Below are 22,923 nucleotides of genomic sequence, written 5' to 3' on the forward strand. Positions count from 1 at the left end.
TACGAAGGGATGCAATAGATTTTTTAAACTTGGGAGGTAAAGCTAGAAGAGCAATTGGGAATCAAAGGTAAGTTTCATGGCGTGATGTGTATGACATTGTTGAAAGTATGCCAGAAAGGCACAAACCATCAATATGTTAACACAAAAGACAAAACACCAAAACAAAAGATCAGCATCTTCTTGCTACGAAGCTATAAGGTACTCTACAAATTCCTTCCCTTTTATACAGCAAACACTGTATTTTTATATCCAAGCTTTTAAAAACTATGTATTCAAGATTTAAAGGCAACTTCCTTTGTGCCAAGTTACATTTGCTGCTGCTTTTAAAAACAGGTTGAAGTTTTTATAAATTATGCAACAATAATCATATACAATCCACATATAGAAAAAGGGTTGGTTTATTGTAGTTCAAATACATAAACTGAACATTCAAACATCTTAAAAGTAAACTTTAGAAACAAAAGTTTAACATTCAAATAGGAGTATAGTTTACAGGGAACACCCAGAAAGGTAATTTGTTGTCTAATCCAGAATATTGATAAAGATCACTTAATGGTGAATAAAATATGTTTAACCAGCAGTTCTATTCTGGCCAACATGTTAGTTATGACTGTGGTTCCATACCCAAGAAGAAATTACTAAATAAATCTTCTCTTAGGCTAACCAAGACTTGGCCTATAATTCAGAGGGGATAATCAAAGCACGTAAGTGAACAAATGAAACTAAACTGTTCTTTAGAGACAAAGGTAAAAGTGTGTCCATTATAATAATCTTAGCATCTGGAAGATAATTCAATTTTCAGTGTTTACTCTTTTACCCGCTTTAAAACAAAATCTAAACAAAACAAACCCCAACTTAGGTTTTCTGGGAGTCTGTGGTATTTGAATCTTCCAAATTCAAACCACAAATGCTCTTATGTCTTGCATGTATAACACTGCTAGAAAAAAAATGTCACCAAGTCACTGACTTCCATACCTCATAAAGGATGATTTTTAGCCTCAAGATTTTAGATTGACTAGAGACAGCCAATATTTGAGTATGTTTGTCAGTCATGCCACACAAAGAAAAGCATAAATATTCTCAGAGTGTTCTGTTCAGAAATTGTTCACGAATGCTTCTCCTTCTGTTTGTCAGATGGTTTTGCAATAGGTTGACTAATGCACGTAAATATATGTAAAAATCTGGAAATTGGCTCATGCAAGCGTTTTGAATTAATAGATACCCCTGTGGAAGAATATTTAGAATTATTTTGTTGATCGTCTCGTGGGCTCTGACGCTGTGGGAGGTGGGGGTGGACCCCGGCGATCCAGGTCATCGACATATGCCACAATCAGTTTACGCCTCTCCTCTGGCACACAGTCCAGTACTAGATACCGCTTGTCGTTCTGCAAAATTTTTTCTACATCTTTCAGGTGCTGATCAGATTCTTGGATTAGCTTTTTGGATCTGAAATAAGAAAAAGAAGTCCAAGAATTACTGACTGCTGTTCACAGGGCTTTCAGAAATGAGCTGGAAATGTCCATCTAGTTCCTAATTGTGTTGCCATTTTTTTTTTTTTTTTTTTTAAGAAAAATTTCACTGCAGTGGTCACCTTTGTAAGTCACCTCAGCAAAGACTCCAAGGAGTGAAAGGGCCTCAGAAGCTGAATTACCCTCCCACCCCTACTGGTGGTCCCTCCAGATCAGGGCTGAGGGTGGGTGGGTAAATCTTGCCAGTGCTGTACCTGTTCTGTGGATGAACAGAGGACTTCAGTCTGCGGGGCTGCCAATCCCAGCATCTTTCACAAGCTTTCACTTTCACATCTTTCACTAAATTAACTATAAAAATGTAGAAAGAAGTCTTACTTCACATCTAATTTAAAAGCCCAAGCTGATGCAAAACATTAAGGATCCTGACCAAAAAGTCCAAATGACAAAATACCTAAAAACCACACCCTCAGCTCTACCTATCCTCCCGTGCACATACCCTTCATTAAGTTGTTTCAATTTTTTCTTTTAAAGGAAGAAAAGCTGGAGCATAAAACAAAAATGGTTTCCTGCATACCGACTGATAAGCAATGCAAAACCTAATGATAAATTGTTGGGGCTGGGAAACTATTGGGCATGCTACAGAGAAATCTTGTTTTAAGGCTGATTTTATAATTAAAAATTTTTATTTAAGTGTATCCAGCAAACTGCTTTCCTCTGAGAAAAAATGTTTTTGCTGAGCTTAAGTAGACAATTTCAAGCTTTAGAATGGTTTAACCACTCTGAACAGTCTTCAGAGGAGGCAAAGATAATGGATAGTAAAAGATTATTTTAAAAGTCTCTTCATGAAATACAATTCTTATATAGTTGAGGGTACTCCTAAAAAAGCAGTGAAGGAAAAATAAAGATAAGTTTTAAAAACTGGATGGGTGGGTAACACAAAATAAGAACTGACATCTGGGCCCTTTCTTTTTTTTAAAAAAAAAGTATGGTAGATATGAGTTGCACTTGGCCTTGGATCAAAGTTGGTGTCTTCTTATTCCTAAAAATTACTAATGTCAACATGTGTGTGAATGCAAAGTATGCCTTGGCCATTAGCGTAAAGACTAGTAAGGACAATGACTCCCATTATGAAACATTTTGTTGCACACACCTATATGTTATAAATTTGGTCTCTTTCAAAAGCGTCCTGAAGTCAGCTTTGGCTGTGATGTATTTGTCTCTGATGTATTCTTCAAACTCTCTTTGTTTTTTCTGCAAAGGGGAAAAAAAAAAAAGTAAGATTTAAAAAAACAAAAAACAACAAAAAAACAACCCACTAATATTTATTAAACCAGTAACTTTTAAGTCACAAAATAAAATGAAAAATTAAAAAGAGAAAGGCAGTAGGGTACATTTCTGTTCATAAAAAATTCATTAAATGTATGATTTGCAATGCACATTTTTAAGGGAAAAATAAAAATCCAAGAATGAGGAACCGTTATAATTTATTACTAGTGGCTAAAACCTGAGGGCTTGCTATGTGCTAACACTGCTGAGCATTTTACAAGGATCATGTCCTTCAATCTTCATAACAACTTCGAGATAGACACTCTTAAAAATAATAAAATTAAGGGTTAAGTGTTCATTTCCTGTAGACCGTATTTATATCTTCAAGCACAAAGACACTAATGTATAATTTATGGATAACACTCAGAACTTAAATAACTTATGCTGAGCATTTAGCTTTCTAGTAAGGAAGCAGAAATGAGGTATAAACTCTTTGGTCTACAAAAAAAAAAACATTACCAAGTCTAGACAGTCAGAAAAGTTAGAAACTGAGACTGGGTCTCACAGCTATTAGTCTATCATTTTTTCCCAGCCATGTATATTTTGTGTTTCATACATCTAAAACCTAACTTACTAGAGTTCAATGGGGAAGAATATTAGATCTACAGATTTTTAGACTTTAGACCTAGAGAAACCAACCAGGAAAGGAGAATGATGGGAAGAGGGAACAAATAAAAGACCAAGGAATAAAAAGGACTGCAGTAGGATACACTTTTCTTGACATCACTCACTATTCTAGAACTTAGTTGAGCTTGTTTTCTACACAGGAGTTAAGAGTGCACAAGACTAGGGCTCAGCTTTTATAAATCTCAGGCATCTGAAAGATTTCTCAACTGCAAAGTCTCTGGAGCACACAAGAATTAGTTAAGTTAGAAGCCAGCCTGTGGCTTACTCGGGAGAGTGTGGTGCTGGTAACACCAAGGCCATGGGTTCAGATCCCACACAGGGATGGCCAGTTAGCTCACTGGGTGAGCGTGGTGCTGACAACACCAAGTCAAGGGTTAAGATCCCCTTACCGGTCATCTTTTAAAAGAAAAAAAAAAGAACTAGTTATGTTAGTTATTATGGTGTTTTGCTGGCATGGCTTAAGACTCCGGTGCTTTAATAACTTGGTACCAATTGCCAGTCTGAATATGTCTATCTAGTGGGACCTGATGATAAAATTAAAACTGTAGTTTTATTAAATCTCTAAGATCCCAAAACACAAACTTAATCCCAAGGATTAAAATTTTAAACTTTCTAATGTGCTCTCTTCTTAAAATACCATGCAAGTGGGGCCGGGCCCAGTGGCGCACTGCTTTAGTGAGCTGCTTGGGAAGCGCGGTGGCGCTCCCGCCGAGGGTTCGGATCCCACATACAGACCGGCCGCTCACTGGCTGAGCAAGGGGCGGGAGCAACACCGAGGGTTGCGATCCCGTGGCCGGTCCTGGTCCGGTATGGGCGCAACACTGAGGGTTGTGATCCGTTGCCGGTCACGAAAAAAGACAAAAAGGAAAAAAAAAAAAATACCATGCAAGAAACAAAATATGAACTTTAAAATTTTAGAGTCATTTCTCATACACTTAAAAGTAATTCACTTAAAACCATCAACTTCATTTTATTTATTTATTTTTTTTATAAGTAAATATACATTCAGACTTTTATTTTTATTTATTATTATTATTTTTTGTCTTTTTTTTCGTGACCGGCAAGGGGTTCGCAACCTTTGGTGTGGTGTCACCCGCACCGCACTCAGCCAGTGAGCGCAACGGCCAGTCCTATATAGGATCCGATCCCGCGGCGGGAGCATCAGTGCGCTCTCAGCGCTGCACTCTCCCGAGTGCGCCACGGGGCCGGCCCCATCAACTTCATTTTAGTTAAGATACTAGTGTTACTGATTGAGCACCGAATTAATATTTATAAATTTATATAAATCTCAGACACAAGCCTTCTTACCCTGTCACTGGAGGAGAACTTAATGCACCGAGGATCTTCCTTAATAATTTTTTTTACTTCTTTCCATGTAGATGTTAAGGTAATCTTTGAAAAGACAAGTAATAAAACTCATAAATACAACTCACTTTTGTTTAGGGGGTCAAACTGCAGCACATATGGTACATAATATTACACACTGACCTGCAATCTCTTGTAATGCCCAAGCGTAACTGGACTAGTTAGGGACAGGGAAGCAGCGTTAATGCAATTTCTTTTTGTTGGCTTGCCACAAGAGTTATTTTCATGGCCATACTTTCAAGGTGGCCTAAGACAATCACCTGCAAACCCTGTATTTACATGGGCAAACATCATAACTTCTGAAGAAACCATCACCAAAAAGAGAGCAGATAAACAGGAACAAAATCTGGATAACAAAGTGTACAAACTGCCAAACAGGGGCCATAGTACCAAATTGAAAATGGAGCAAAAGAAGGGATCACTGATCACACACAACTAATGACATTTTGAATCACCACAGGAGCAGTTTATGAATTAGAAAACTGCAAAAAGTAGTTATGCCTAAAATAGTAAGAATGCCATAACATTAAAAAAAAAAAAAAATCAGAGAAGTATTATAAAACCTATGAATTCCAGTAATGGATTCTACAGACCTTGACACTAAAAATCAAATCAATGTTTTGCTTTTTGGAATTATTAAAGAAAATTCATCCAGGTTACAATAGGAAAAATAAAAGATTCTTACCGCAGAAGTTTCATCCAGAAGTTGCCTAAAGTGCTCCCTCTTCTTTTTGGTAAGTGCTTCAATGTGTTCATTAAAAAGCTTCTCTTTTTCTTCTCTTTCTAATAAAGATCCAGATTCCCAGCGGTGGTCTTTTCGGAGTGTCCTCCGAGTATCGGACCATGACACATCTGAAGAACGTACCTAAAAACAGAACTATATATGTCACCAAAGAGATTTATCTCTTCATACTTCAACAGTAAGAGGCTCAGCTATTTGGTTTAGAAATGATAAATAATTTTTATTTTTATTTTTTTAAAAAAATGACTGGTAAGGGGATCTTAACCCTTGACTTGGTACTGTTAGCACCACACCTCTCCCAAGTGAGCTAGGTATAGGGATCCAAACCCGTGGCCTTGGTGTTATCAGCACCACACTCTCCCAAGTGAGCTGTGGGTCGGCCCTATAATTTTTATTTTTAAAAGGTGGAATCATTCAGAAACTAATAACATCTTTTGAGAAATATATCCTTTTGTTAAGACTATTATAAATGAATCTTGGATTAAAAGGCCATTTAAAAAGAACTTTCAGCAAGTTAATTAGTAGTTCAGAACACTAGAATACCACTAAGTTAATCAACAATCAAGCAATGTGCATTTCCAATGATCTAGAAAAGCTTCTGGTGATTCCACCTAAGTCACCGAAAACCACCTATATTTTAAGCCAGAAATCCTACCCTCCCAGCATTCACCTAAGCTATCAATATGGGTTTAGAGATGGAGAAGATGAAGAGAGATGAAAAGAAGATTTCTCTCATCAACCATAATCTCTAAGAACTTTAACAGTACTTAGGTACTCTAACACCTTACCAACTTTTAGTAGAAGAAATGGATAGGAATAAAAGAGGAAATATATTTATTCCTTCTTGTAGCACTAAGCACCTAAAAAAAAAAAAAGGCAACACAACAAATCTTGAGCTCAAATTTGGACTTATCAACTACATACTGGAGTGACACTTCCAAGCATAAGCGAGAATTAACATAGTCAAAAAGACAAGATAACAGATGCAGAAATGGTTCAACATACACAAATCAATAAATGTGATTTACCACATTAACAGTAAAAAATAAAAACCATATGATCATATCAATAAATAATGAAAATGCATCTGACAAAATTCAATACCCTTTCATGATAAAACTCTTCAAGGATTAGGTATAGAGGAAATGTACTTCAGCACAACGAAGGCCATGTATGACAAACTTGTAGCTAACATCACACCCAACGGTAAAAAGTTAAAAGCTATTCCTCCAAGATTAGGGACAAGACAAAGATGCCCACTCATCACATCTTTTCAACATAGTACTGGAAGTCCTAGCCAGAGCAATTAGGCAAGAGAAAGAAGTAAAAGGCATCCTAATAGGAAAGGAAGAACTAAATTTATTTGTCTGCTGACGACAGGATCTTACAGGCATACCTTGGAGATATTGCAAATCAGTTTCAGACCACTGCAGTAAAATGAAGCACACAAATTTTTTGGTTTCACGGTGCATATAAAAGTTCTGTTTACACTATATTGTAGTCTATTAAGTGTACAATAGTACTATGTCTAAAAAACAATGTACATGACTTAATTAAAAATACTTTATTGCTAAAAATACTAGTGATCATTCAAGCCTCCTGCAAGTCATAATCTTTTTGCTGGTAGAGGATGTTGCCTCGGTGTTAATGGCTGCCAACTAATCAGGGTGGTACTTGCTGAAGGTTGGGGTAGCTATGGCAATTTCTTAAAGCCAAGAATAATTTTGCCACTTTGACTGATTCTTCCTTTCACAAAAGATTTCTATGTAGTATGTGATGCTGTTTGAAAGCATTTTTACCCACAGTAGAATTTCTTTCAAAATTGGAGTCAGTCTTCTCAAGCCCTGCCACTTCTTTATCACTATCTTTATCTACGTTTATGTAATATTCTGAATCCTTTGTTGTCATTTCAACAACGTTCACAGCATCTTCACCAGGAGTAGATTCCACCTCAAGAAGCCATTTTCTTTGCTCCCCCATAAGAAGCAATTCCTCATCCATTAAAATTTTATCATGAGATTGCAGCAATTCAGTCACACCTTCAGGCTCCATTTCTAATTCTAGTTCTCTTGCTATTTCTGCCACATCTCCAGTTACTTCCTCCACTCAAGTCTTGAACCCCACAAAATCATCTATGAGGGTTTGAATCAACTTCCTTCAAACTCCTATTAATGCTATTTTGACCTCCTGTGAATCACAAATGTTCTTTGTAGCATCTAGAATGGTGAATCTTTTCCAGATTTTCAATTTACTTTGTCCAGCTCCATCAGAGGAATCACTATCTATGGCAGCTACAGCCTTACAAAATGTGTTTCTTTATAAAACAATAAGACTTGAAAGTCAAAATTACTCCTTGATCCACTGGCTGTAGAATGAATGTTGTGTTAGTACACATGAAAAAAGTATTAACTTCCTTGTCCATCTGCATCAGAGCTTTTGGGTGACTAGGTGCCCTGTCAACAAGCAATAATATTTTGAAAGGAACAGTTTGTTCTGTGCAGTAGGTCTCAACAGTGGGCTTAAAATACTCAGTAAACCATGCTGTAAATAGATGTGTTATCATCCAGGCTCTGTTGTTCCATTTATAAAGAACAAGCAGAGTAGATTTAGCATAATTCTTAAGGTTCCTAGATTTTCAGAATGGCAAATGATCACTGGCTTCGTCACCAGCTACATTAGCCCCTAATAAGAGAATCAGCCCGTCCTTTAAAGCTTTGAAGTCAGGAACTGACTTCTCCTCTCTAGCCATTAAAGTCCTAGATGGCATCTTCTTCCAATAGAAGGTTGTTTCATCCATACTGAAAATCTGTTTAATGTAACTACCTTAGGAATTCTTAGCTACATCTTCTGGATGCAGCTTCTACATGAGCACTTGTGGCTTTACACCTTGCACTTTTATGTTATAGAGATAACTTCTTTCCTTAAACTTCATGAGCCAACCTCTGCTAGCTTCAAACTTCTCTCTGTAGCTTCTTCATCTCTCTCAGCCTTCACAGAATTGAAAAGAGTTAGGGCCTTGCTTTGGATTAGGCTTTGGCTTAAGGTATTGTTGTAGCTGTTTTGACCTTCTATTGAGACCACTAAAACTTTCTCTGTACCAGCAAAAATACTGTTTCACTTTCTTATTTATCACTTCTGTTTTCACTGGAGTCACACTTGTAATTTCCTTCAAAAACTTTTTCTTTGCACTCACAACTTGGATAAATGGCCCAAGAAGCCTAGCTTTTGGCCTATCTTGGCTTTCAATTTAAAGTGAAAGACATGTGACTCTTCCTTTCTCTTGAACAGTTAGAGGCCATTGTAGGGTTACTGACTGGCCTAATTTCAATATTGTTGTGTCTCAGGGTATAGAGAGGCCTGGGGAGAGGGAGAGAAATGAGGAATGGCAGACAAGTGGAGCAGTCAGAACACACACAAAACTTATTAAGTTCACCATCTTATTTGGGCTCGGTTCATGGTGCCCCTCCAAAAATTATAAAAGTAACATCGAAGATCACTGATCACCATAACGGATACCATAATGAAAAAGTGTGAATACTATAAAAATTACCAAAATGTGACACAGATACATGAAGTGAGCACATGCTGTTGGAAAAATGGAGCCAAAAGACTTGCTTGATGCAAGGTTGCCACAAACTTTTAATTTGTAAAAAACACGGTATTTGTAAAGCACAATAAAACACGATATGTCTGTATATAGAAAACTCTAAAGAGTCCACCAAAAATGTATTAGAACCAATAAATTCAGTAATTTGCAGGACACAAAATCAACATACAAAAATTAGTAGCATTTCTATATACTAATAACAAACTACTGGAAACGGAGATTAAGAAAACAATCTCATTTACAGTAGCAACAAAAAAAAAAACTCAGGTGTAAGTTTAACAAGGAATGAAAAACTTGTATACAGTAATCTATAAAATATTGATAAAAGAAAATGAAGAAAACACAAATAAATGGAAAGATATCATATGTGCATGACTGGAAGAATTAATATGTTCATACTACCCAAAGTGATCTACAGATTCAGTGCAAACCCTAAAATGTTCATACTATCCAAAGTGATCTACAGATTCAATGCAAACCCCAACAAAATTCCAATGTCATTTTTTTACAGAAATACAAAAAACGATACTAGGGTACTCCAAAAACTTCATGGAAAAATAGTATTAAAAGATATTATATATCTTTTCACAAACCTTTTGAAGGACCCTTGTACTTAAATTCGTATGGAATCACAAGAGACCCCAAATAGTCAAAACAATCTTGAGCAAAATAGAATAAAGCTGAAGGCATCACGATTTCAATATACATCATTAAGCAATTTCAAAATATATTATAAAGCAACTGTAATCAAAACAGCATAGTACTGGCATAAAAACAGACATAAAGCTCAAAAATAAATCCACACACTTACAGTTAACCAATTTTCAACAAAGGTTGAAAGGCCCTTTCTTGAAAGGCCAAGAACACACAATGGGGGAAAGAACAGTCTCTTCAATAAAGGGTGCTGGAAAAACTGTTCATCCAAATGCAGAAGAATAAAATTCAATCCTTATCTCACACCACATATAAAAATCAACTCAAAAAGGATTAAAGACCTAAACATAAGACCTGAACCTTAAACTGTAAGACTACTAGAAGAAAATATAAGGGAAAAGCTCCACAATTCTGGTCTGGGCAATGATTTTTAGATACAAATCTCAAAGCACAGGAAACAAAAGCAAAAGTAGACAAATAGTATGTATCAAACTAAAAAGCTTATGTACAGCAACGAAAATAATTAACAACAACAACAACAAAAAAAAGACAATTCACAGAATGGGAGAAAATATTTGCAAACCATACATCAGATAAGGGGGTTAATATCCAAAATATGTAAGGAACTCAAACAACTCAATAGCAAGGAAACAAATAACTCGATTAAAAAATGGCAAAAGACCTGAACAGACATTTCTTAAAAGAAGACATACAAACGATCAACAGGTACATGACAAATGCTTGGCATCACTAATCATTAGGGAAATACAAATTAAAACTACACTTAATATGAATGGGTTTTATCAAAAATATGAAAAATAGGTGTTGGCAAGGATGTGCAAAAAAGGGAATTCTTGTACATTGTTGGTGGGAATGTAAATTAGTACAGCCATTATGGAAAAGGGTATGGGGGTTTCTTGAAAAACTAAAAATAGAACTACCATATGATCCAGCAATCCCACTTCTGGGTATATATCCAAAGAAATTGAAATCATGTCAAAGGAATACCTGCACTCTCGTGTTCATTGTGGCATTATGCACTATTAGTCAAAGTATGGAATCAACCTAAGTGTCCGTCAACAAATGAATGGATAAAGAAAATGTGACACACACACACACACATACACAGACAATGGAATACTGTTCAGCCTTTAAAAAAAAAAGGAAATCCTGTCATTTGCAACAATGTGGATAAACCTAGATGACATTATGCTAAGTGAAATAAGCCAGGCACAGGAAAACAAATAACAAGGCACCTTCAAAAAGTTCATGGAAAGATGCATATTATCTTTTAGTTTCATTTTTCTACAAACTTTTTGAAGTACCATTGTACTACATAACCTCATTTATATGTGGAATCTAAAAAAGTTGAACTCATATAAGTAGAGAGTAGAATGATGGTCACCAGAGACTGAGGTGGGCAGGGGAAGGGCAGAAGGAGGGAAGAGGGAATTTTCAAAGGGTACAAAGTTTCAGATAGACAACAGGAATAAGTTTTGAGATCTACTGCACAACAGGGTGACTACAGTCTATAATGTATACTCAAAATAACTAGATTTCAAGTGTCTCATCCTTAAAAAATAAGTGAAATGATGAATATGTTAATTAGCTTGGATTTAATCACTCCACACTTAATACATATATCAAAACATCACATTGTACCACTTAAGTGTATACAATTATGATTTGTCAATTAAAAATATTAATTAAAAAAAAAAGATAACAGGAAACAACAGGTCTGGCTGGCTCACCAACCAGCAGAAAGGTATGCTTCATTGCAGGTAATGACAATAAAAGCCAAGTCACACTGCTGCCAGTGCTAAGGAACATGGAAGACTGAAAAGACAGAAAGATAACAAGAAAAATATAAAAACATTTATGTATCTAACATTTATTAAGCATCTAAATACGTGTCAGGTAAATAACTGGCACTGGAACTACAAAATAAATAAAATGTCTAACCCTTCCTTCAAAGAGCTTACTTTTTTTTTTAAAGGGCACACAGACAATGTAAGCAAATACAGTAATTGGAATAACATTTAATAAGTGCTGCAGAGGTTATGTTGCGCACGAGAATGGTAAAAGGAACACTGAGATCAAATCTGCCTTAATGAGTCAGAAGCAGACTCACAAAAGAGATATTTGAGTTCATTCTTGAAGGAGAAAGTTTGTCACCGCAGCAGAAAACAGTTTCAGAACATTCTAGGTGGAGGAATTGCCATGAGCAATGGTAAGGTGGTATGGTTCACTGAATGTAAAATTTCAGCAAGCCTTGAACTTAGGGAGCAAGTGAGAAATGCAAATGTGATAACGTAATATGAAGGTGGGGGAGTCAAGGAATGTACGGTCTTTAATATTAAGCTAAGGAGACTGAATGTGACTTATAGGCAACTGCTGGGAGTACAGAGAACCTTCACCCCCTGCAAATAACCAAGACAGTGACAAAATAAGATTTGCTTTTTACAAAGATTGTTTTGACTGCAATAAAGCAGATGAATTTGGGGGAATGTTAGAGGCAGGGAGAGAAATTAAGAAATCACTATAATTATCCAGAGTGTAAAGAAAGAAATGAATACAAGGGACGAAATCAGAAGAAGTGACAGGAGTAACAAGAAGAGCCCCATTGAGAAACAAAGGAAGCTGTGTAGGAGAGATGGTGACAAAGAGAAGGCTGAAAAATTAAAAAATTAAAAAATAACAAGCAGTACAGCATAGGAGTCTGGGGGCATTCAGTGTAGGGACAAAAAATCCTACAGACCTCAACAACTCTGAGGGGTAATGCAGAAGAACTTTCAAGAAAGTTTCAGGGTATCTCCTGGGGTACACCTCCAGTCCTACATCTCATACCATCTACATGGATAATAACTGATCATCACAATGATAACCCTAAATCATCAAGAAAAAGTTATGTTTAGCACACACTGCCTATTATTATCACAGGATCAGGGTATCTCCTGGGGTACACCTCCAGTCCTACATCTCATACCATCTACATGGATAATAATTGATCATCACAATGATAACCCTAAATCATCAAGAAAAAGTTATGTTTAGCACACACTGCCTATTATCACAGGTAAGCATGTAATACTTTAAAATGACTTTCATCAAGAATAATAAAAATGTTTTGAGACTAAAAGATTATAAATTTTCATATGTGCAAAACATCTAACTTCTGAATTTGTTAAATAACTAATTAGGGTCTTCCTGTTCTAACAGTGCTAATACCAAGTATTCAGTTTTTAAATGCTTTATAAGTAACTTACCAAATAGGTTCATAATAAGGTAATATAATGGATTTCTAACATCCAGTACTTTAGAGGAAAAAAGTAAAAGATAGATACATACCATGTCAGACAGAAGCGCCTTGAAATTCTGGATAGCTTCTTCTCGTTTGTGTTGCTCTCTCTCTCGATCTATTTCTTTTGTTTGTTCTGAACGAGCTTTTTGAACCTCCCTTTCTCGTTCTCGGAGGCTTGCCTCAATGCGGGCTTGCCTTTCAAGCTCCTTTTCTTTTTCTGAGTCTAAATTCTGTAAAAGTAAAATTACATTTTCCTTCTTACCAGTTTTATCAAAATACGTTTTCACAGAATGACTAACCAGCTTGCCAAATAAAACATTTCAAATCTAGTTTTTACCAAGAATATACCTTTAAACACTGTACCTCATCTCCAAATCAACTACTAGAGATTTTTTTTTTTGGCAGCTGGTAGATAAGGGAACTTGAACACTTGACATTGGTGTTATGACACCATGCTTTAACCAACTGAGCTAACTGGCCACCCCCATGATTCTTGTGTTAACAATACCAACCCCCCAAACATAACATATACACCTGAATATAACTAAGAATTTTATTATTCAATAACAATACAAGTAAACACAATGGTTACCTTGGCTATTTTTTCAATGTACTGTTTAAAAAGGTCTTCCCTCATTGATGAACTATCCACTGCTTTGTAACGTGGATCACTTTCTACTTTATCTTTTACTTTGCTCCATCGAGACTGACTGTCCAAATGATGATTAGATAACAGTTCAAAGAAATCCGATTTAATCTATATTTTAAAACAGGTAGTGGGATGGGGGAAAAATAACGTACCATGAGATATTCCTCGTATCTAAATATTTACAACTAGAAAAAAAATTCACTTACCTTAAATATGAGAATAGTAACTTTTAAAATATACTTATTTAGAATACAATAAATCTTAGTAAAGGAGAATATCAGAATTGCTGACATCTAAAAATCAAAATAGACTCTCATTTAAAATCTGCCAAATTCAAGATGATCATATTTTACAATGAAATTATTCAAATATAGAAAAAACCTTTCTAACTTTTATCTCAAAACTGCCATGTTTTCACAGGTAATATGAATTTGCATTGATGGTAAAAATGAGTTATTTTTAAAATTAGATAAATAAAAATTTTGTTCATTAAAATTAATAGGGGAATTTAGAAATTACTGAACACAAATACCAAGTCATTACAAACCCATTACTGTCAAATGTCTAGAATCAAAATTAGGTAAATATTTATATTTTGTGGTTTTAAAAAAAAGGGTAATGTTTGTACCTTGATATATTAAAAAATTATAGAATTTCTATGTTGGTCATAATTACTTATTTCTAAAAACACTGCATTCATATTTTCTGTACTTTTTAGCCATTAAACATGTATGTCTTTACCATTACAGAACTCAAAATGTGTTTATCAAATATTATATTCAAGAACTAAAGTACCAAGTTAGAAACCTTATACCAAAGGTATAATATTAATCCTTTAGTGTCAACATATACAACTACTTAGACGCCTCCCCTCCAAAACTGTATTTCCTACTTTTTAAAAATAGAAAATGAAAGGGGCAAATAAGGTATTTATTTTTATGCATCTCTGAGGACCTACGTGTTTTAAAATTTAATCTCATTTATGTTACGTTGTATTCCCACCACAGAAGACACCCAAGGTAGCCAAAATCATTTCAGCAAAGGATTCTGACCATGTCAAGAACTCTTCCCCTACACGGATTAAATATGCTGCCTTTGCACCTGACCAAGGGAATGAGAAATCAGGAATAGAATCAGAATTTAAGTGTATGGGCAGAAAAATAAATGAATCATTCTTTCTGCCTACAACAACCCTATCACTTCCCCCTTATAACCTCATTTCTTCTACCAGAGCATTAAAAGGGAGGTTGATGTCCTTTCTGGAAAATGCATGTAAGGTTATAAAAAACAGAAATTAAAAAACAGAATCTTCATCAGAAATTTTTTTAAAAGACAAGAGATCTAATCAGCCATGGATTTCTCTACTACTGAACCTGACTCAGCTTCATTTGGATTAATGAGAAACATTCATAAACCCAGTATGTCCAGACAGTGATTAAGAAACCGCTTAATATAGTGATGTAACGTAATTTTTCTGTTCATCTATTTTGTATCTGACATGAACACCAAATTACTGGACACATTTGATAACAGGAAGAAAAATTTACAAAGTGTATGTTAAATAAAACATGCAAGTTGTATCAAACAGGAATCTTTCTAAGCCACAGGAATTTATATTAATTTAAAAGTTTTCAAGTATTAGACATGAAGCCTATAAAGTAAGAATTATCATATAGTTTTCAAAATGTGTGATGTATAAACAAAGCAAAAAATTTAACTTCCTTTCATTGTGGATGTTACCTTGACAGGCTATGTCTTGCATACCAAGGCTGTTATCTGTACGAGAATTACCTGACAGCTGTATTAATGTCAAAAAATGTCAATTACCATTAGCTACAATTCAAAGCCCTATTCTTCCTGTTTTCTTCCTTTACTATAACAAAAATATCTAACTTGTTCAGTAGGAAGTTTAAAAGAGAGGGAATTAACTTCATCATACAACTTCAAATGTGCTGTTCCAAAAGGTAAAGTATTTGAACCACAATTTTATAAAAATTGGTTATAATAATAGTATATAAATAACATTAAAATAAACGAAAACTTGAGGAAAGCTGCTTTGACAAAATAAATATAAGTCTAGGAAAAATAAGTAGACTTTTAAGGGCTTTTTTTTTATAAAATAGAAAACTACTGGTGAAAACTACATGAAAAAGATGATTGTGCCTTTTAGCTTGCAAATGTTACTTAAGAAAATAAAGGACTTCAACCGAAGTAAATGTTCTTCACAGGTTTACTCAGCTAGTAATATTTTTAAACATCTACTATTCAGCTATTGATTCAACTATGTCAATGTTACAAGTATCAGTTAGAGAACCATAAGAACAAGGAAATAAAACTCCAGTACCATGCTACTGGTGCTGGTCTTACTATTCAATTACACAGTTACAAGTTGATTTTAAAAAATCAGTACAGACAATATACTTCATAAGAAGAGTATTAATAATATAGTGGAAGTCATGGAAGAAAAGTCATAAATCTTTATTAATCAGTTACTCCTCAAAATGCAAAATACATCTACTATATTTAAACTCTTTGGATTTCTGCTTTGATGGCCTAGTTAATAATTGATTTCACATTCTCTAAATTGGCCAAGAATTTTACTTTAGCAATTTCCTGCCTTTTTTTTTTTTTAATTAGTAATGGTACAAAGCTAAACCTATTAATTTAGAGAATTAAAATTTTACAATCAAAAGAAATTAAAGCTGAATATATTAGGTTTAATTAGATGTCATGTCTATATAACTTATTTTTTAAATTAACACATTCTGGGCACAACTCTCATCACTTCATAAAGAAAAAGACTAAAAAAAATGTAAAGTACCGGAACTGCGGGAGGCTAAAGTCACCACACAGAGAGATACCAACTCTTTTCTCACTATGGAATCCCATAATACTTTGCGTGTCAGTGATTGACAGCTGTCAGACTGAACTGATTGACAGGCCGCACAGCACAAAACTGTAAAGTCTATCCACTTGTTATAAAACAGAATACATAAAATAGTTATAAAAAAGTACTCAAAAAAAGAAAATTAGTTACAAATGCAAAGAGACATACATTCAATTTGTATAAAAGCAATCACAATATCAATCACTTATTTACTTGGTTTTCTTTAATCAAATGTTATTCTGAAAGTCAAAAGTAGCAAACAATTCAGTAAAATGATTCTAATTTAACATACAAAATGTTTTTGTAGAACTTGATTCTGCACATTTCCTGAGAAGCACAATCATTTAAAAAGAAAAGTTAACAGTGAAATAATTCTGAAAAGATTTACTTTGAAGCCCAATAAATCAGATAATCAGGAAGTTTCAGCTATCTCTGACAAAAGTTTTTCATCTAGTACTGTTACTGTTAGTTTTAAATCAAAGAGGCTTCTTCCCAGTAACAGCCCTATTACTTCCCTAGCACCATTTCTTAATAGAATTTGAAATATATTAACTTTCTGAAATAAGAAGCAATTTTAAATGTCAAGAATGATCAGGCCCCAGAGGTTATTTTTCTCCATTCACAGAGCATACCAAGACACTAAGGAGAATGGCTACATGTTTTGATGGTTCGTGCACCACTGGTGCCATCTCCCTACCAGTCTGCCTCCCCAGTGGTGAGCTCCTCTCCTGACACTGTTATCAAATGACATTTGGAATTCATTAATCTTTTAGTAGCTGACCTTTAATTCTGATGAGCAATAATTTATACATAAGATATGTTTACTGAATGATTAGAAAGTCACTAAAATGCTATCTTTTAGAGAGCAAAAAAGATAAAAAAGCTCTTTGAAATTCAAATGTGACCACCTATAAAGAATCTTGAAATCTTAGCAGGCACTTAGCTGGTACCACTAAGTAGGCAGTCCTAACAAACAGTTGTTGGTTTACTGGGCATCTTAGTATTAATAAAATTTAAAGCAAACCTATAGTTTACTGAAGTTACTGAAATAAACGTTAGGAAAGTAAAGTGATAGAATATATACACATAAACAATTGTAAAAGTTAATCTAAAAGAACAAACAGTAAATGTAGGGCCTATTATTTATGCCCATGAATGAGGTCAGAAACAGCACCAGCTCAGTCCTTTCCCATTCACACTCCCATCAATCACACCACTGGAACTAAATCCATCTTACCTTCTCACCTCTAGTCTTCGAATCTTCTTTCTCTTTCTTCCTTGCAGCTGCCACAAATTCATTAAATAAGGCTTCTCGATCTTTCATCTTTTCAATTGCTTTGAATCTTGAGTCTTTAGCATGCTTTGCTGCAAATTCACTAAAAGTAGCTCTGTAACAAAATAGTAAGCGTGCTAACTTTGGTAGATTTCTGCTTATAGAAAGGTATAGCAGAAGATACTGTTTTTCCAGCAGGAATATATGCCAAAGAGACACTGAGTCCCAACATTGGCTTAAACAGTGAATAATGAGCTACAGAAAGGTAAAAAGGGCTGAGGAGTGAATATGTGGTTAGCGATTTGTATGCTATCAGCACAGAAGGAGATCAGAGAATAAAGAATTTGTGTGCTTTAAGAGACTTAAGAACTCATCTATTTCCACCTAAGATGAAGGTGAGTCCTGCTTCCAGCCATAACAGAATAATTCTTATTGGATTAGCTCTCTTTCCATAAGCAACTATAAAACTGGACAATGTATACAAGGCAACTGATTTCGACAAGAACAAAAAAAGGACAGGAAAAGTAATTCTCCCTAGTCATTCTTTTCCTTTGAAACAAATTCCGGTGTTCCATATTTACTGCTTTACTCAAAAGTTTTCTGATAGTGGTCTTCTCTGAATTCAAAAAGAAAATTGGGCCAATGGACAGCTTCCTCCTTGTTTTCTTCCACTTACAAAAAATGGTCCTGGTCTATAAGCTAGAGTTAAATGTATCAACATAGCAATACATACAATGCCCAAAGTGCTTGATGATTTTATTTTCTGAAGTAACCTGCACAGTACAGATCACTCCAACAATTCTATCTACCTGAAAAAGAACACCAGTAGGGTACTCTTTGGAGTCTCAATTATTCCCAGACCCATAAAGAGTTTTAATAAATATATTTTACTGAATCATTTGAAAATAATCTGCACAAATGACTTCATCTACGAATAATTCAGCATTCAACCCAATAGTAAAGCTGTTCTCCATAACCACAATACCCAAGAAAACTACTAATTCTCTTATACCATTAATATCCAATCCATATTCAAATTTCCTCAACTGTCCTCCCAAATGTTTTTTATAACCTAGTCTTAACTACTCTGACCCATGAACTCAGTCTTCCAAAAAACCCCAACACCCCTTAGAGTCTATTACCTCCTGAAAAATATTACATTCTTCATAGCCATACTCTATTAGCATTATTTTCTGAAATTTGTATTAATATCATAGGTTTCACTTCATATTTCAAAATATAAAATTATAATAATAAACACACCTTCTCAAATAACATCACTCTTCCCTACCTCCACAGACTAAAATAACTGTTTAAAAGATGAACTTCTGGGCCGGCCCGGTGGCGCACTGCTACAGTGCGCCGCTTGGGAAGCGCGGCAGCGCTCCCGCCGAGGGTTCAGATCCCACATACAGACCGGCCGCTCACTGGCTGAGCGAGGTGCGGGAGCAACACCGAGGGTTGCAATCCCGTAGCCGGTCCCGGTCCGGTACGGGCGCGACACTGAGGGTTGCGATCCGTTGCCGGTCACGAAAAAAGACAAAAAGGAAAAAAAAAAAAAAGATGAACTTCTATAACTTCCATTTACCCTACAAACTCCGATTCCACCCTGGTTTTACAAATTCTCCATGTACTGAGGCATTCACAACAACTTAATACCACTACAGTCATAACTAAGCCATAAATAAGAGAAATTCTCCCTGCCTGTACTATTCTGTGTAACACTGATAGAGTTGAAATCCCAGCTTCACTTGGGCAAGCTATCTAATCTGTTTGTCTTACTTTCCTTATCCATAAAATAGGTATGACATGAATACCTAAATCATATTGGCTGTTCTGAAGACTGAGTTAATACATGTGTGCATATATATATAAAAAGATATGTTTTTAAGTGCATACAAAAATGCTTTCACGTGCATATAAGCACATAAAATACCCAGTAATTATTGTTATTGTCATTATAATGGTAGACACACTAGTTAAAAATGTTTCATTTTCTTCAGTCCATTACATGTATTCCATACACATTAACGATCAATTGAAAATGTCAGACAAAATCATAATCTTGATACAATGAGAATTTTGAAATAACAGGTTCTTCACCACTTCAATCAAAAAATGTTCCTCCCTGCAATGTATTATGTATAAAATTTTATGAAGATGGTAACAGATTTTCAGCTTCCAAAGAAGAACTTGATTCCCACAGGGAGGTATTAAAATCAAAGGTACCTTTATTAGAGCTCCTGGGTTCCTCTAAAGGAAACATATTAAGGATAAACATTGGAAAGGCAGAAGCCAATAATCAAATAAGGAACCTGTCATGACCAAATATCTGAAAGACATACTGTGTGTGTTTGTGTGTATATATATTTTAAACAGATCTTAGGAGAAAATACATACATAATTTGATACTTGATAGTAACGAATGACATACCGTGGATTAAACTTTGCTTCTTCCATCATTTTTTTGAAATCTTCCTTGGCTTGCATTATTTTGTTTTTCTTTTCCCTACGTTCTTCCTCTGCCCTGGTCTTTACATACTGATCAAACACCTATCACAAAAATAAACCAATTTTGATAAGTCAGTCTTTCATATAGGCAATATACCAAATTATCAAATCTATCCAGAAGAAACTAAATCAATATCTTTGTTCAAACTGTAATATTAATTATAATTATATGCAGATTATCTATAGTAAGTCTTACTTTAAAGCTTCACTGAAGTATTACACAGACATATCACCCTCTGCTGAGGTTTCCAGAACAAAAGAAAAAAACTAAAAGCCTCTCTTAATTTTTTCCCCTAATTACAAATTTAATACATGATTATCATAAACATGTCAAGCAATTTAGAAATATATAGGAGAAATCACGGTCCTCCCAAACCCCTTCTAGAAAAAGAAAATCACCAGTATGAAATCTATACACTAGTTCCCCCTTATCCACAGTTTCAGTCACTTACGGTTAAATGTAGTCCAAAAACTGTAAATGGAAAATCCTAGAAACAAATGACTCACAAGTTTTAAACTGCACACCCTTCTGAGTAGAATGATGAAATCTCAGGCCATCCCACTTTTGTTGAGCATATCCACACTATATACACTACCTACCTGTCACTTAGTAGCTGTCTCAATTATCCGATCAAATGTCACAGTATCCCAGTGCTTGTGTTCAGGTAAACCTTATTTTACTTAACAATGGCCCCAAGTGTAAAAGTAGCAATGCTGGCAATTCAGATATGCCAAAAAGAAGCTGTAAAGTGCTTCCTTTATACAAAAAGGTGAAAGTTCTCAACTTAATAAGAAAGGGGGAAAAAAAATCACATGTTGAGGTTGCTAAGATCTACAATAAAAACAAATGTATCTGAAATAGTGAGAAATGGAAAAGAAATTCATGCTAGTTTTGCACTTGCATCTCAAACTGCAAAAGTTACAGCCACTGTGTGTGACATGTGCTTAGTTAAGAAGAAAAAGGCATTAAATTTGTGGACAGAAAACATGAAAGGAAACAAGCTTCCCACTGATAGCAACTGGGTTCAGTACTATCCTCGGTCTCAGGAGTTCACTAGGGGTCTTGAAATGTGTTTCCCAAGGATTGGGGGACTAGTATAGTTTTATTTCTGTGCTTCTCGTAAGATAATTATTTTTACCAAAATATAATCATACTTTACCTCTATCCTATAATATTTTCCCCACTTAATAATGTACAGTCAAGATCAAACATTAACATCTACAAGGGATCTTCAAAAGTTCATGGAAAGATTCGTATTACTTTTTAATTCTATTTTTCCACAAATCTTTTAAAGTACCCTTGTATTTCCTGCCTTCTTCAAACCCTAATAAAATGACAGTAGAAGAATTTCTTTTTAAAGTCATAAACCAACAAGGACAGGAAAACGAGGAAAAAAAAAAATTCAGCAACTTGGGAAGGTGCAAAGCAGATGGACAAGTGGTAAAGAATGTGACAGATATGAGCGAGCTGAACATAACCCAGCAGCAATCAAGAAAACAAAGAAGCAACCCAATTTTTTTAAAAAAAACAGAGAATCCTCAAACAGTTCAGAAATCGATGGATACCTATGGAAGTGAGGGTGGGGTACAGCTACCATAAGGAGTAACTGATAAAAGGCTGTTAAAGAAGCAGTTGATTTGCTAGATCCCCTCACCAACTTTATGTTTCTGGGCACTGCCACTCTTGAACCCAAGTGAAAGGCAAGGGATTATTCTCTGGAGCAAAGGGTTGGCAAACCATAGCCTGCAGGTTTTTTTAGGTACAGCTCAAGAACAGTTCCTACATTTCTAAAGGGCTAAAACATAAAAATCAATAGAAAATTTCATGACACACATGAAAATTAAATAAAATTCAAATTTCAGTGTCCATATACAAAGCGTTTTTGAAGACAGTCATGCTCATTCCTTCACATATGTCTAAGGGTGCTTTCAAACTAGAACAGAAGTTACACAGTTACAACAGAGACCATATGGCCCACAAAGTCTAAAATATTAATTACTTGACTCTTTGCATTAAAAATTTGCCAACCCATGCTGTAAGAAGGTAAAACAGAGTGTCTCTGGACTAGGGGAACATGAATTGGGGTTGAGGAGTACCAGACTGAGAACACGGGTTAATCAAACACACAGCAAATAAGACAAAGTCCTCTCAGAACCAAAGCAACAAGACCTGTGCCCTCCAGCCAGAAGACTAGAAATCCTTACTGGGAATCTGACTGGCCTAAAAATACTGACTCCAGGGAATTCTCAACAAACCAGCCTTTAAATCACACTATAAGCATGTATCTCAATCTTGACACTACTGACATTTGGGGCCAAATGTTTAGCAGCATCCCTGGCCTTTACCTACTAGATACCAGCAACACCCCTTCAGTTGTGACAATCAAAACTGTCTCCTGAAAGCAGAACTGTTCCTGGTTGAGAACCACCACCATGTAGTAAAGCCCAAAATCATGAAGGCCCACCCAGATGCTAAGAGTACCCAAACAGTGTTTTAGTGCTTCATTCCTAA

At 35.2% G+C, this 22,923-nt stretch overlaps 1 protein-coding gene across 3 annotated transcripts in view; it reads right to left on the reverse strand.

Moving 5' to 3' along the window:
* Nucleotides 1–380: 380 nt before the first annotated feature.
* TCERG1 (transcription elongation regulator 1) overlaps nt 381–22,923 on the reverse strand; it is a 59,391-nt gene continuing 36,848 nt past the window's right edge. For 2 of the 3 annotated variants that reach the window (XM_008569068.1, XM_008569067.1), the window contains 8 exons: nt 20,335–20,453; nt 17,865–18,015; nt 13,684–13,848; nt 13,139–13,321; nt 5,473–5,652; nt 4,731–4,814; nt 2,620–2,720; nt 381–1,446 (listed from right to left, as the gene is read on the reverse strand). In XM_008569068.1, coding sequence (XP_008567290.1) covers nt 1,245–1,446; nt 2,620–2,720; nt 4,731–4,814; nt 5,473–5,652; nt 13,139–13,321; nt 13,684–13,848; nt 17,865–18,015; nt 20,335–20,453 — 1,185 coding nt within the window. In that variant the 3' untranslated portion in view covers nt 381–1,244. Of the gene's footprint in view, nt 1,447–1,723; nt 1,818–2,619; nt 2,721–4,730; nt 4,815–5,472; nt 5,653–13,138; nt 13,322–13,683; nt 13,849–17,864; nt 18,016–20,334; nt 20,454–22,923 lie in introns of all 3 variants that reach the window. The other variant, XR_550237.1, reaches the window with a different exon arrangement.

Source organism: Galeopterus variegatus, unplaced genomic scaffold (assembly GCF_000696425.1).
Source record: "Galeopterus variegatus unplaced genomic scaffold, G_variegatus-3.0.2 Scaffold462, whole genome shotgun sequence".
NCBI classification, from domain to species: Eukaryota; Metazoa; Chordata; class Mammalia; order Dermoptera; family Cynocephalidae; genus Galeopterus; species Galeopterus variegatus.